This window comes from Populus trichocarpa, chromosome 17, assembly GCF_000002775.5.
Source record: "Populus trichocarpa isolate Nisqually-1 chromosome 17, P.trichocarpa_v4.1, whole genome shotgun sequence".
Classification (NCBI taxonomy): domain Eukaryota; kingdom Viridiplantae; phylum Streptophyta; class Magnoliopsida; order Malpighiales; family Salicaceae; genus Populus; species Populus trichocarpa.
The window spans coordinates 1,355,720-1,370,174 of record NC_037301.2 but is presented as its reverse complement, the minus strand read 5'-3'; the positions used below and the strand labels follow the sequence as shown (position 1 = coordinate 1,370,174).

Here is a 14,455-nt window from a genome sequence, read left to right as displayed (position 1 = left end):
ACTATTTATACAAATGCACAGAAAGGCATGCATTTATTGGGATGAGGACAAGGTTCTATCATTTGTAAGTGACTTTGGTTTACCGAATTAGAGAAAAAAAGATAGCTAAGAAAGTGAGATTTCAAACGGTAATAATGGGTTTGTTATGAGAATCGAACTTTTCATAGCTTCACTAAAAAGTCTCAATTTTCCGAGTACTAGGATCATATCATTGTTATTAATTCACCGTTTAAAAACGTGGTACAAAATGCATTTCATAAAAATTTAATTTTTTTTTGTTAAAAATTAAATTTTTTTATGTTTTGATGTATTAATTTTAAAAATAAATTTTTTAAAATAAAAATATATTATTTTAATATAAAATATATTTTAAAAAACAATTACAATCACACTTCTAAAAAGAAATTATAAAAGAAGCTGAATGACCCTTGAAAAACAATGTAGTTCACTTGAATGGTATCCTGATGGTTTTGTCTTTTACCTAAAAAAAACTTAGTACACTAGCTAGCTATCAAGAGAATTGAAACACTAACAATCAAGTGAATTGATATCTTTTCGCATGTTTTCACTTAAATACCCTTAATAATAAGGATTTTAAACCTTTTTATTTTTCATAATAATTTTTTTGTTATTCAGCTTAATACAAAAAATGAGGTGCTTGAAGCACGCTCCTCAATGCATGTGATATCTTTCCACGTCCAAAAAATACCTTTTAAAACTTTTGTCACCAAGAACAGAGTTAAGAATTTTTCATGTTATAGGCTATTAAATAAATATATAAATATTTTTTAAGATTAATTATTAACTTATATACATGAATTTTTAAAGTTAATAGTAAAATTTTAATTCAAATGTACTACCTAAAATATTAAAAAATAAATTTAAAAGTACATAAAATTGAAGTGAAAGTAAAAATAAACTCACTATTAAAGTTACATCTTTTGATGTTTTGTGGAATATAATTCATTTATAATTGAATCTGAATCGATATTGTAACAACCCCTCAACCGGGATAAAATAACAATCTCATATCAACTGGAAAACAAAGTATTTAAATTTTTTCCCTCTCTCAATTCCTCGTTTCTTCACTTGATTTTTTCTTATATTAGTGTTTTATAAGTCGGACTTTGTAAGTTTACAAAGTTATTCTCTCACTTTTTTTTATTTTTTTTTCTTTGATTTTTTTTTATGTTTTTCCCTTACTTTTCTCTATTTTTCTCTAACATTTTCTTTTCTTATTCTGCTTCTGCCCAGTTGGCAACATATAAAAGAAATGAAAAGCTGATTTGTTTTATTTTTTAATGGCAAATAACTATTTTACTCTTAATGAGTTGTTTTGTTTTTATTTGACGATTTTTTTAAGCACTACCAAGCTCAGTTCATCCTAAAATTTTAATTAGATTTTATTCAATATATTTTAAGATCTCTTGTAAAATTTTAACTTTGTTTTAAAATATTTTAACTTTATATTTTAAAAACATAGGCATTCAATCTAAAATTATTCCAAATATATATTTTTATTCCTATTTTTCCAATCAATCTCTTTTTGTATTTATCATTTTACTATACAGACCGAACACGATGGAAAATCCATGTCTCATACTTACTTTTAGCTGAGTTTTTATGCATTAAAGAAGGGTTTATTTTTTTTTAATATATTTTTAAACAAAAAAAATACTTAAAAAAAACAAGCATATTACGAAAGCCTACAGTTTTCCCGACTTTTCAGACCATCGAGCCACCCTAGGTGAATATGGCAGCGCCAGCTTTCCACCAAGGGTTCCATAGGCAAAGCAAATGAGAACTCTACGAAAGGTGATCAAGTGTATGTGGAAAATCTGCTCAAGTACACTGAACCTCCTTCTACAGTGTAAACACTTAACTAAATTTCTCGCACCGAAAAGTTGTGGAGATAAAAAAAAATATGATTTCCATGCTTTCCACCTTTATGTTGTCGAGACTTCCGAACTTTTTTGGCAGCTCCGAGCTGCCTCAACTTTAAGGAAACATGAACCACAACAAAAAGCCATGAATGCAACCATTCATGCATCTACGTCCATACATGCACTTTGGAGACATCTGCTTTGTTTAGAGGTGCTCGGAGGGTGGCAAAGTTTGTTTTTTATAATATTTTTTATTTTAAAATATATTAAAATAATATGGTTTTTTATTTTTTAAATTTATTTTTTATATCAACATATCAAAACGATTTAAAATTATTAGAAAAATTAATTTAAAAAAAAATTTAAAATCATAACAAAAAATAAGTTTAACCTCAATAATGCTAAACAGAAACTCGAGAATCTGGTCGGTCGTTAATTTTAAGATAATATTGCTTTCAAACAATTCTTCAAGGAATTAAACAGCAATCACAATTACGGCAAAAGCTATAGATATAATAATTCATGACATACATTTTAGTCAGTTTCATCTCAGTAATTTATTTTTGAAAATATATTAAAATAATATTTTTTATTTTTTAAAATTTATTTTCTATATCAGCACATCAAAATAATCTAAAATTATTAAAAAAATTAATTTAAAGAAAATAATTTAAAACCATAATAAAAAAATAAGTTCAACTTTAATAATGCTAAACAGAAACTCGGGAATCTGGTCGTCAATTTTATGATAATATTGCTTTCAAACAATTCTTCAAGGAATTAAACATCAATCACAATCACGACGAAAGCTATAGATATAATAATTCATCATGTACACTTTAGTCAGTTTCATCTCGGTAATTTATTTTTGAAAATATATTAAAATAATTTTTTTTTTATTTTTTAAAATTTATTTTTGATATCAACACATCATAACAATTTAAAAATACTGAAAAAATTAATTTTTTTTTTAAAATAAAATCCTAATAAAAAAAAACAAGTTAGAAACTCGGTGATGCTAAACAGAGAGACCTGGGAATATGCTCCTAACTTTTAATTTAATATTGCTTTCAACCAATTATTCAAGGAATTAAACAGCTATCACAATCACAACATAGGCTGTACATACAATAATTCATCTCAGGAATTTGCTCTTGTCATTTTTAAGATATATATTTTGCTATCAATCAATTTCCTTTGAGGACACGTGTCCTGTTGTCTGTTACCTCGTATTACCATGGTGGTTTAGTTTCAAGCCACGAATTATACATATGGATACATTGGATAGGTGCTTCCTATGTTCAATGAATGTTAGTACTTATCACATAACCACATGACACCTACTATTCAATTTTTTATTCTTAAATACCAATTTATTAAAAAAAAATTTTGATAAATTAATATATTTCAAAAGTTTTTTAAAAATATTTTAAAAATAAAAATAAAAAATTGTAAAAATTGCGCTATAAAAAACAACAATGCAACCTTAAAAAATTATATTGGTTGTGTTGTTTTATTGTTTTGTTCCTAATAGTGCAAGCAATGAATTTATGTAATTTTTTAAAATATTTTTTGAAATGTGTTATTTTATTAATTTTTATGATATTATTTTAAAAATCTATGATTTTTTTAAAAACCATGGATAGAATTTTTTTAAATACCATATTTTTATTTTTCAAAATACTGTATTTCTTATTTATGATTTTTTTTTTTTGTAAAATATCACATGTGTCAGCAATGGTTTTTCACAACTATGTTATTTTTTATATATAAAAAAAAATCACCGGTGCTATTTTCAATATTAGAAAGGAAAAACAAAAAAAACACCTTCGTCCTTTTCATTTCTCGTGGCTCGAGATTCTGTGAACAGTACATGATTCTCTTAATTCTTGATTTATAAGCTTCCGCCACACGTCTCAGTCGCCCCCCGCCCCCTCTGTATATACTGTATTTCCTATTTATGATTTTTGCATAATTTTTAGGCCCGGCTTTTGGCTGACTCGGGTTTCAGATTTTGACCGCGTTGTTCGGGTTAATTTTTTTTTAAATCAAAATAACATCGTTTTAGTAAAAAAAATCAATGGGTTGCAATCGAGTTTTTGACAGGGTTAGTCGGATCACACCAGGTTTTTCTTTTCCCTGCTTTTTGAAATTCGGCCGAGTTCCAGCCATGGGTTGGTAGGGTTCCGGGTCGTTCGGGTCCCGAATCGACCTACCGGGCCAGTCCGGGTTTCAAAACTATAATTTTTTTTTTGTAATATATCACATGTGTCAGCAATGGTTTTTCACAACTATGTTATTTAAAAAAAAAAATTCGCCGCTGCTATTTTCAATATTAGAAAGGAGAAACATTAAAAAAAAAACTTCGTCTTTTTCATTCCTCGTGGCTCAAGACTATATGAACAGTACATGATTCTCTTAATTCTTGATTTATAAGCTTCCCCCACCCGCCCCCGCTATATATATATATATAAAAGTCTGGTTGGCATTCTAGTGATGCTTGATGACTGCATTGTCCCTTTTAAAACCCTTTTTTTTTTACGGCCTTGCATCGTCACTGTATGAGAGATCAATCTTAAGCTTTTTGGTCAAGAATCATGGTTGCTGTAGTACTATTCTTTGTTTTTTTTAATTATTATTTTCTAATTCTCTTCGAGAATTTATGCCAGTGGGATCATGTGATTGCCCATCTCTTTTCTATGTTTGACTTAAGATTGGTGTTTCGGATTTTATAACTCGATTTATGAGTTTGAAAACTTAATATGAATTTTTAAAAATATCTTCATAATTCTTTTTATTTTTTTCAAGTTATTCTAATTTAAAATCTAAGTCATGGATTTGATTGAATATTTCAGATTGGCTCGGCTCTAATTATTGTCTCATATTTCTGTCTTTTTTATCACAAAACAATAACCAAATACTTTCTAATAGCAAGTTTCTCATATACAAAATAAAATATAAGTAGAACAAAAGTATAACAAGAAAACAATGAAAAATAAAAGACCTTTTCTAGCTATCTAAACAATTAGGAGGAGCAATGAACTTTTAGGGATAGATGTGCAACATTAGAGAACAATAGGGGTAAAAATGAAGTATTCCCTAGAAAACATCAACCTATCTTTGAAATTTATGTCATCTTTACCAGCTAGCAATTGGTAATTTACTGGAAGTAGCTCTCTGTGTTTGGTATTGAGCTAGTTTGTGGTTGTGATTTAAAAAAAATTATTTTATAAAATGTATTTTTAGTTGAGGTTGGTTTGATATTTATATATGTTTGGTTAAAACTGTTGTTAAAATTGAAGTTGAATAAAAAATAATTTAATGTATTTGGTTAATAATGCTTTTTAAATTGAGGTTATAAAATAAATATATTAATATTAATGGTTTTAAATTTAAATATTGTATATTTAACTACCACTATTACATCATGAAATAAATAATATTTTTTTATTTTTTATTGTTGCATTAAACTATCTACAATTCCATTACGTATAAAATTCATTCGACAAGAACTACAATTTTTATGTTTTTTTTAGCGTGCAATAAAATTTGGTAAAATATTATCAGGAATAAAATTGAGATTACAATGCGAGTAAATTTAATTCACTCTAAACTAGTTTTTTTTTAAAAAAATATTATTCACGTGAACAGTGCAAATGAATTAATAAATTCACTGCACTGGTTTAGTTTTTGAAAAATAAAAAAACAAAAAGCACTGGTTTAGCTTCTTTGCCTTGCGATTTGCAAAGTTATGCCTTTGGTTTCTTAATGGTTGTGCTTTTTTTTTTTTACTTTAAACTAAGAGGCTGGAAATTTGATTAGTTGCAATAATATAAATGTAAACTTATCATTTGGACTGCACCATTTTCTTTTAAAAAAGGTGAGGCTATCAGCCATGCTGACGGGAGAAGGATGAGAAGGATAATAATGAGCTTTTATTGATTCCTTTTTACAAAATATTAAGCTATTATTTGAACCCCTGCTTTTTAATAAAATTTAAAATTACATCGATTTAATTGATTCCAATTAATCCTTCTAACTTATGATTCAGAACTTGAACCAACTTGGATCGGGTCAAATTCCATTACCATATTTTTTTTTATCTTTAACTTCAACATAACAAAAGAAGGATCAAGAAAGTATTTGTTTTTGTGGTTTAGACTGCTTTTTAAATTATTTTTCTCCTTAAAAACAACAAATTAATTCTTTTATGTGTTTTTTTTTATGATTAATCTGTACCGCATTACTAAACACACATGGTTTTTATATCAACTTTGATCCTTAATTTTTATTGTTACTTGCTTTTCTCTTATTATTTTTTAATTGTAAATTTTTGTTTATAATATTTGGTCTTTATTTTTTTTATTGTTATCTATTTTATTTTGATTTGTTTTTCAATTTCATCCCTTAAAATTTAATTTAATTTTTATATCAACTTTGATCCTCATTTCTTTATTGTTATTTGCTTTTATCTTATTATTTTCTTAATTAATTTTTATGTATCATATTTTATCCTTATTCTTTTAATTAATATTTATTTTTATTTGAAATAATTTATGAATTTATTTTTTTTTTAATTTCATCCTTCAACTTTTTGTCTATAAGATTTAGTCCTCGTTCTTTTAATAAAATTGAAAAAAAAATTAAAAAATTATTTTCCAGCTTATTTTTCATGATATAATTAAATATTAAAAAAAAATCTAATTTATTTTTTATAACACCATCAAGTACCAGAAAATAATTCATTTTTTATAGAAATTCACTTTGGAAAAAAATTACTTTCCAATTAAAAAAAGGCCTGTGACCCTTTTTTTTCCCCTAGAAGTTATATATTATTTATAACTATATAGATATATATTATTTATCACTATATAGATAACTATCTCTCGACTATATGTTTATATTCGATTTGAATAGAAAAATAAAATAAAGTACCGAACAAAGTATCTTTACAAATCAAGAATCATGAGATTGTCTCTTTTATTATGAACGACTGAGGAATTTTACCTTTTTGAACTTTTTTTTTTTCTTGATATGGAGAAAGCTGCAATCACTATATTTTCCTAACCCTCTCTGCTATAAACTATTTTTGTACTTTTCAACTTAATGTCAGTCTGTTTTGGATCCAACCTGCAATTGTATATTTGCATTCTAATGGCTAGTTGTAACTATATTTTTTAAAAATCATTATTTTTAATTTAAAATTAATTTTTTATTTTTTAAATCATTTTAACATTTTGATATAAAAAATATTTTTTTTTTTAAATATTATTTTAATACATTTCTAAATAAAAAAATTATTTTAAAAAGCAACCATTATTGTACTTTTAAACTATTGTAAAAAATATTGTTTTAATGTTTTTAATAAGGTAGAAATCATTGTCAAATCAACCTTTTATTGTGTATTTGGTATTTTGATATATATTATTTTTTATAAGTGATTTTTATTTAAAAATATATTAAAAATATTTTTTTATTTTAAGATTATATCAAAATAAATTAATTTAATATTTTTAAAACACTCTGAAATACCAGACAGCCTCTTCCGTCCTTTGAAGCTGTATGAGAATATTAACTTTTATTAATCAAATAAAAATTCAGATTTACTACCCTACCCCACCCTCCCCCACCACTTTTCAAAATTCTAACATAAAACAGTGAATTAAAAGAAAATATATTCTAAGTTCGCTTGTCTTTTGCGCATGGTTAACTCCTCTATTCCATTACGGTTACTACTATTACTATTAGAATTTACTAGGAAAACCAACATTTCTGTTCTTAGTAAACGGAAGGTCTTCTGCATAGAAAAATCGAGCACCAGCATCAGCTCTCCGAATCCAAACCTGCTACATACCTGCTCACCAGGGCTTCCCTTTTTAGTAATTACTCATACACGGCATTCCCTCTTTCTCCCTTCAAAACTTGATTCTCTCCCTTGGCTTCTTCCATACTGAAACAAATCGCAAAGTTTCGAGGAGATTGGGATTTGTAAGTGGTTGTTTTTTTATGACAATTTTGTTTCTTTTAAGGTTAAGTTTGATGTTATGTATGTGGTCTTGTTTGAGTTTAGTTCTTTTACATTGATTTCAATCATTCTGTGGTCTTGATTCACTTTTGTTCTTTTACATTGAATTCAATCATTCAGTGCCTTTGTTGACCATTTCTGAGCAAACCCACATAAAAAAAAACTCAAGCTTTATACACATATGCATAAAAAAGACACAATCTTTATTCATATTTAGTTATGTTTATGTTCTTATCTGTGCAAAGGGGACAAACTTGGAGGTGGGTTTTGTTAGTTATTGTTGATTGTGGAGTCTGGACTTGTGCTCCAGTAAATCACGGAAGCTTTGGAGATTGCAAAATTTTTGGATGTCATGTTATTAGATTGTTGTTGCTGAGTGATGTATTAATTAGACCGCGCATGTAGTGACATGTGTTTTTTGGTAGCTGAAAGCTGATATATCTTGATTTATGGTCTTGTGCTGCTATATTTATGCAGGATTGGAAGGAGGTGAGATTTAGCTCTGTGGGTTATTGCGGGCGAAAGAGGTAAAGGGTTTGCTTTTTTAAGAGTACCTGAGTTGGTTTTAGTTGTTCAAATAAAAAACAAAGAAGGTTAAAAGAGATGAAATCGAGGTGTTTTGTTTAGAGGGTGGATAAAATCAGTGGAAAGAGGAAAACCTTAATGGATTTGAAGCTTGAGTTCAAGTGTAGTAATATGAGAGGAAGGATCAGGTCAATTAAGTTCCTTTGGATGGTACTCTGATTGAAAAGAGGGGAGAGGTTATTAGGAGAGTGCTTGATTGTATAAAAATGGAGAACCCCTTCTCGTCAAAAGAAAAGGGGACGGGTTATTGGGCTTCTCCAAGAGCTCAGATGGATGTTGTCACACCTTTAGATGGTTCCCCGAGGAATTTACTTCTTGAGGATCCATTCAACAATTTTTCGGAGCTTATGAATTTTGATATTTATGCTGAATTGTGCAACAACCCATCAGCAATGGATCAAATGCTTGACCCATTTGGAATGCCATCCTTTCCATCAACATCCTCTCCATCCTTTGATCCAGGAAGTTTTGCAGCACTAAATTCTGCTCCTGTACAGAATACAACAAATGCTGCTGGGACTTCTTACAATGATGGGGATAAAGTGGTGCTTCAGCAAATAAATTCCCATTTTTGTTATCCCTCAGATTCAATTGATACTGATGATTTGGGTGCAAAGCACAGTAACGATGCTGGTCAACAAAATCGTTTCTCAAACTTGACAGATCATATTATTGCTCGGCCACTTGCACCATCACTTGATGAGAGGATGCTAAGGGCATTATCCTTGTTGAAGGTTTCATCTGGAGGGGGTTTTTTGGCACAAGTGTGGGTTCCCAGAAGGATTGGGAATCAATACATGTTAAGCACTACAGATCAACCATACTTGCTTGACGAAATGCTAGCAGGGTTCCGAGAGGTGTCTAGAACATTTACCTTCCCTGCAGAAGTGAAGCCTGGTTTGCCTCTAGGGCTTCCTGGTCGTGTATTCATTTCCAAAGTTCCAGAGTGGACCTCAAATGTAATTTATTATAGCAAGGGTGAATACTTACGAGCAAAGCAGGCAGCTGATCATGAAGTACGGGGTTCTTTTGCATTACCGATCTTTGATCCTGATGAGATGTCCTGCTGTGCTGTTCTGGAACTTGTCACTATGAAGGAGAAACCGGATTTTGATTCAGAGATGGAAAATGTTTGCCATGCACTTGAGGTTAGTTTCATTTTACTACATATTCTAGTATAGAAGCTTTTGTTCTCTTTTATCTGTCTCTGTTCCTCAATTTAGTTGATAAATTATGTAACTTGCCTAGCAACTTGTTTTCCATTAAAAAATCTAATAAAAGAGAGAAAGGGCAGAAATTGTTTGTTCTGGAGTGAGAACGAAATGTTGATCATAAATAAGTTTCTCCCTTTGGAAGCCTCTTGTTCTAGCTTCTGCAATATCTTTGGACTCAAGTCCAGCATGTATGCACAGACTCTTGGTATGTTGTTGATGGATAAATTCCTTTCCCTCGCTATGATGTTTTAGAATCATAATATGATGTGTTTTTATGAAGAAAATGTTAGATTTCTCTGCTGGGAATTACTTTGTTATCTTGAATATTCTGAATCATTTAAGGATGCAAGCAAAATTGTTGCATATGATGGGAATACATCTTTAACTACCTGGATTTTGTTTTTATACTTCTAAAACAACTACTGATACATCTAAGGTTTTGATTTTAGATTAAAATAGGTTAAAGTGGTTAACTTTTAACCCCTTTTAATCTTGTTTGGTAAACTTTTAACCTCCAAAAAGGGGCTTAATTTTGTACCCCCATTAATCTTGTTTGGTAACTTTCTTTGTTAAAGGGGTTAAAAAATTTTATTTTTATTTTTGTGCATTTCTCTCTCTTCCTCCACCTCACCACTCAATTTCTCTTTTCATTTTCCTTATTAGGCCCTACTAATACACTTCGTTTCCTAATTTTTAATTATATTTTCTATAAATTTTTAATTTAAAAATTTATTGAACCCCACCATCTTATATTTTTAATACACTTACCAAACATCTTTAACACTTCACACTTCAACCATTTTCTTACCCCATTAACACTTCATACCTTAACACTTAACCTCTAACCTTCAACTCTGAACCAAATGCAACTTAAGGATTCTCCTGAGTTAGTTGAGTGTATGGAAGTCTATGCCTTTTGGTTTCCTTGAAGCATCTTACTTCTTAAAGTTATTTATTTTCATCACTCGGACAATTTTTGCATCTTGAAATTTATGCACCAATGATTAAAGCTTGCCAGTTGTTTTATGTGGCTACCATATGAATCAGAATCCAAACTTTCATGTGCAAATATATTTCAGATGGTACCCTAATTGTTGACTCGATGGTTTGCAGGCTGTGAACTTACGGAGCACTGCACCTCCTCGACTTCTTCCTCAGGTATTTATCAGCAACTTCCTTTTTCTTTTTTTATTGGATAGATCTAGCATTCACACCCAAAAGAAAGGGGGGAAACCACATGCCTGCAAATTGATAATTAAATAAACTAAGAGAAAAAGATGACATGGCTTTCAGTTTGAACTCTTCTGTTTTCACTCAGCACTTAATCTAAGGGAAATTATTACTTTTCAGTGTCTCTCAAGCAACAAAAGAGCTGCCTTGTCTGAAATAGCTGATGTTCTACGAGCTGTATGTCATGCACATAGATTGCCACTGGCTCTCACGTGGATTCCTTGCAATTATACCGAGGAAGCTCTTGATGAAATCGTAAAAGTGCGTGTCAGGGAAGCCAATTCAAGGTCAAGTGGTAAATGTGTATTGTGCATTGAAGATACAGCTTGCTATGTGAATGACAGAAAAATGCAAGGTTTTGTGCATGCATGTGCAGAACATTATATTGAGGAAGGGCAAGGTCTAGCTGGAAAAGCACTACAATCAAATCATCCATTCTTCTTCTCTGATGTGAAGGCATATGATATAACTGAGTATCCACTTGTTCATCATGCACGCAAGTATGGTCTGAATGCTGCAGTTGCAATCAGGCTAAGAAGCACCTACACTGGTGATGAGGACTATATTTTAGAGTTCTTTCTCCCTGTCAATATAGAGGGAAGTTCAGACCAACAACTCCTGCTGAACAATCTCTCAGGTACCATGCAGAGAATTTGTAAGAGTTTGAGAACAGTTTCAGAGACAGAATTTGTTAGGCAGGAATGTTCTGAAGATGGTTTGCCAAAAGAAGCAGTTCCAAGCGTCAGACCAATGTCCATTTCAAAGGGCAGCTCTCAAACTGCAATATCAGAAGGAAACTTGAATTCAGCTGCCAAGATGCTTTTTAATATGTCTGGTTCAAAAAATGATCAAACAGAATCAAATAGCTCTAACGAACAGGTAACTTCCTTGAAGACATATTTCTGTTCCTTTTGGTTACTTTCCTGAAAAAGTAGTAATAGCATGCTTATTGTATTGATTTCTAACTCTTTTTTATGAATATTTTGCATAGAAAATGAGTGGATCTAGAAGACAGGTGGAGAAAAAGAGAAGCACAGCAGAGAAAACTGTGAGCCTGAGCGTTCTTCAGCAATACTTTTCTGGAAGTCTCAAGGATGCTGCCAAAAGCATTGGTGGTGAGCTCCATGCCATGTATATAATTATTAAATCAGACTTGGTATCTAAACTTTCTGAATGAATATCTAAACTTTCGGAAAAACTTTTCATTTGAGTCAAGAAATTGTCATTTTCCACTATTGAAATTCTTTTTTAGATCATTTAGCTTCATTAACCAAGGTTCTTTTATTCCTGGTATTGATGAAACTAGTAATTCATGATGAAGTGTTGGTGGTTACCTTGTGTTATTTCTTTTCCCAAAGTCCTTTATCAAAAGATCTTATTAGGATAGGATAGCCTTTTTGCCATCTTTTAGAAGAATTTGTAGTTAATCTTTAAATTTCCTTCTTGTGTAGTTTGCCCCACAACACTGAAAAGAATTTGCAGACAACATGGAATATCCAGATGGCCATCCCGCAAGATAAACAAGGTGAACCGCTCATTAAAAAAAATACAGACTGTGCTTGACACTGTTCAGGGGGTAGAAGGAGGGCTGAAATTTGATCCCACCGCAGGTGGTTTCATTGCTGGGGGAGCCATGATGCAAGAATTTGATCTTCGAAATGGTTTTGTATTTCAAGAGAAAAATCTGTCCAATAGAAATTCTGATCCAGCTAACCATGATGTAGTTTCTGTACGTCCAGCTCCTTGTACTGATGGCAATAATTCTACTGTTAAAGTAGAAAATGATGAATGTCATATAGGTAGCAGGGGAGTATTAAAGGAGTCTTGCGTTCATGTGATTGATTGTAGTGAAGATGCCAAGTCAGCTGCAGTGGATGCTGGATTATGTGAGCAGGCTAACTTTGGCTCTGGACCTTGGGCTTGTCTTGAAAATGACATCACGGTTTCTCTTGCAAAAGCAGGCAACAAATGGGGCATGAAAAATGGTGGTATTATACTAGAGAATTTGGACTCTCACTTTGTGTCTCAAAGCTCAAGCTCCTTCGCCAAGGAGATGGATACCAAAATGGAGGGTGACGATGGAAATGTAGAACATAACCAGCCTACTTCTTCAAGCATGACTGACTCATCAAATGGCACTGGTTCAATGATGCATGGCAGTATATCAAGCTCTTCGAGCTTTGAGGAGAGGAAGCATTCAAAAGTGCAAACTAGTTTTTGTGATGGTGATTTAAAAATTACTGTAAAAGCCAGTTACAAAGAAGATATAATCCGCTTCAAGTTTGATCCATCAGCGGGATGTTTGCAGCTCTACAAAGAAGTATCAAATAGGTTCAAATTGCAAACTGGAACATTCCAACTCAAGTATCTAGATGACGAAGAGGAGTGGGTACTGTTGGTGAGTGACTCTGACTTGCAGGAGTGTCTGGAGATAATGGAATATGTTGGGACTCGTAATGTGAAGTTCCTTGTTCGTGACGCTGTTGCGCCTTTTGTAATGGGAAGCTCTGGCAGCAGCAATAGCTTTTTGGTAGGAAGCTCCTAGCACATGGGTGATGCCTTACATGGGCCATCTCTGACTTTTGCTAGTGTCTTTCTTTTACCTTCTAGCTAGTGTTTTGCTTTTTCCCGAGATTTCATGGCAGGTTCTGCATCATACTAGGTGAGTAAAACTATGGAAGTTGGAATGGGGAATATGAACTGGCTATACTTTCTCTGCATTTCTTTGTTTCGAAGTTTATAAAAACCAGTCACAGAGTGGAAGACATGCTGTTCTTTGGCGTTGAATTGCCGCTGGACTTCCAAAAAGTACAGCTGAACAGTCCCAGCACAAACTTATCTTCTATGATTGGTTGTCAGAATTCCAGAAAAGAAAGAGGGGATAAAACTAGGAAAAAGTAAAGGAGATATGATTTTGTATGAAATATTATATGTTAATATGTAGTGCTGTATATGCTAGTAGTGGCAAAGGAGGTTGTAGTTGTAGAAACAATCGGGGCACTGTATTCTTATGTTATGTACTGGGGAGCCCTTGAATCTAGATTGTACAGGGATTACATATCAATTTGAGACAGTGGCAATGTTCAAGTTTGAAGGTGTTCCTTTTCTACTATAGCTGTCAAGCTTCCTTGTCTGTCAGCATTGTGAAGGAGCATGACATAACAGCATTACACAGATAAGCACAAATGCACACTCCTGCAATCTTCTTTATAGGTGTATAAGCTACTAGATAATCAATAAACGTCAAAATGATTGACCAGATCAATGGAACTCATTGAGCAAGCATTCACTGTGCACAAACATTTTCACAAAGCAACTGCATTTGATGTATGATCATATTTGGTAATTCTTGAAATACTTGAGAATTTAAAGATTAAAGGGTTCTTTCTATGATTAAAGAGTATTGTATATAAGTATTCTACCGACATTACCAAACCCAAAGAAAATAAATTAGAAGCAGCAAAAGCTTTCTAATATCTTTGGGAACGAATATTTTTGGGTAAGTGGCTTGGACTGAT

At 31.4% G+C, this 14,455-nt stretch overlaps 1 protein-coding gene across 1 annotated transcript; it reads left to right on the top strand.

The window, feature by feature from the left end:
* The first annotated feature begins 7,585 nt into the window (after nucleotides 1-7,585).
* Nucleotides 7,586-14,031, top strand: LOC112324761 (protein NLP8). The gene is made up of 6 exons (XM_024589187.2): nucleotides 7,586-7,871; nucleotides 8,386-9,641; nucleotides 10,821-10,865; nucleotides 11,058-11,816; nucleotides 11,929-12,052; nucleotides 12,389-14,031. Exons 2-6 carry the CDS (start codon nucleotides 8,700-8,702, stop codon nucleotides 13,480-13,482), a joined length of 2,964 nt encoding a protein of 987 aa, XP_024444955.1. The 5' UTR covers nucleotides 7,586-7,871; nucleotides 8,386-8,699; the 3' UTR covers nucleotides 13,483-14,031.
* The last annotated feature ends 424 nt before the right edge of the window (nucleotides 14,032-14,455 follow it).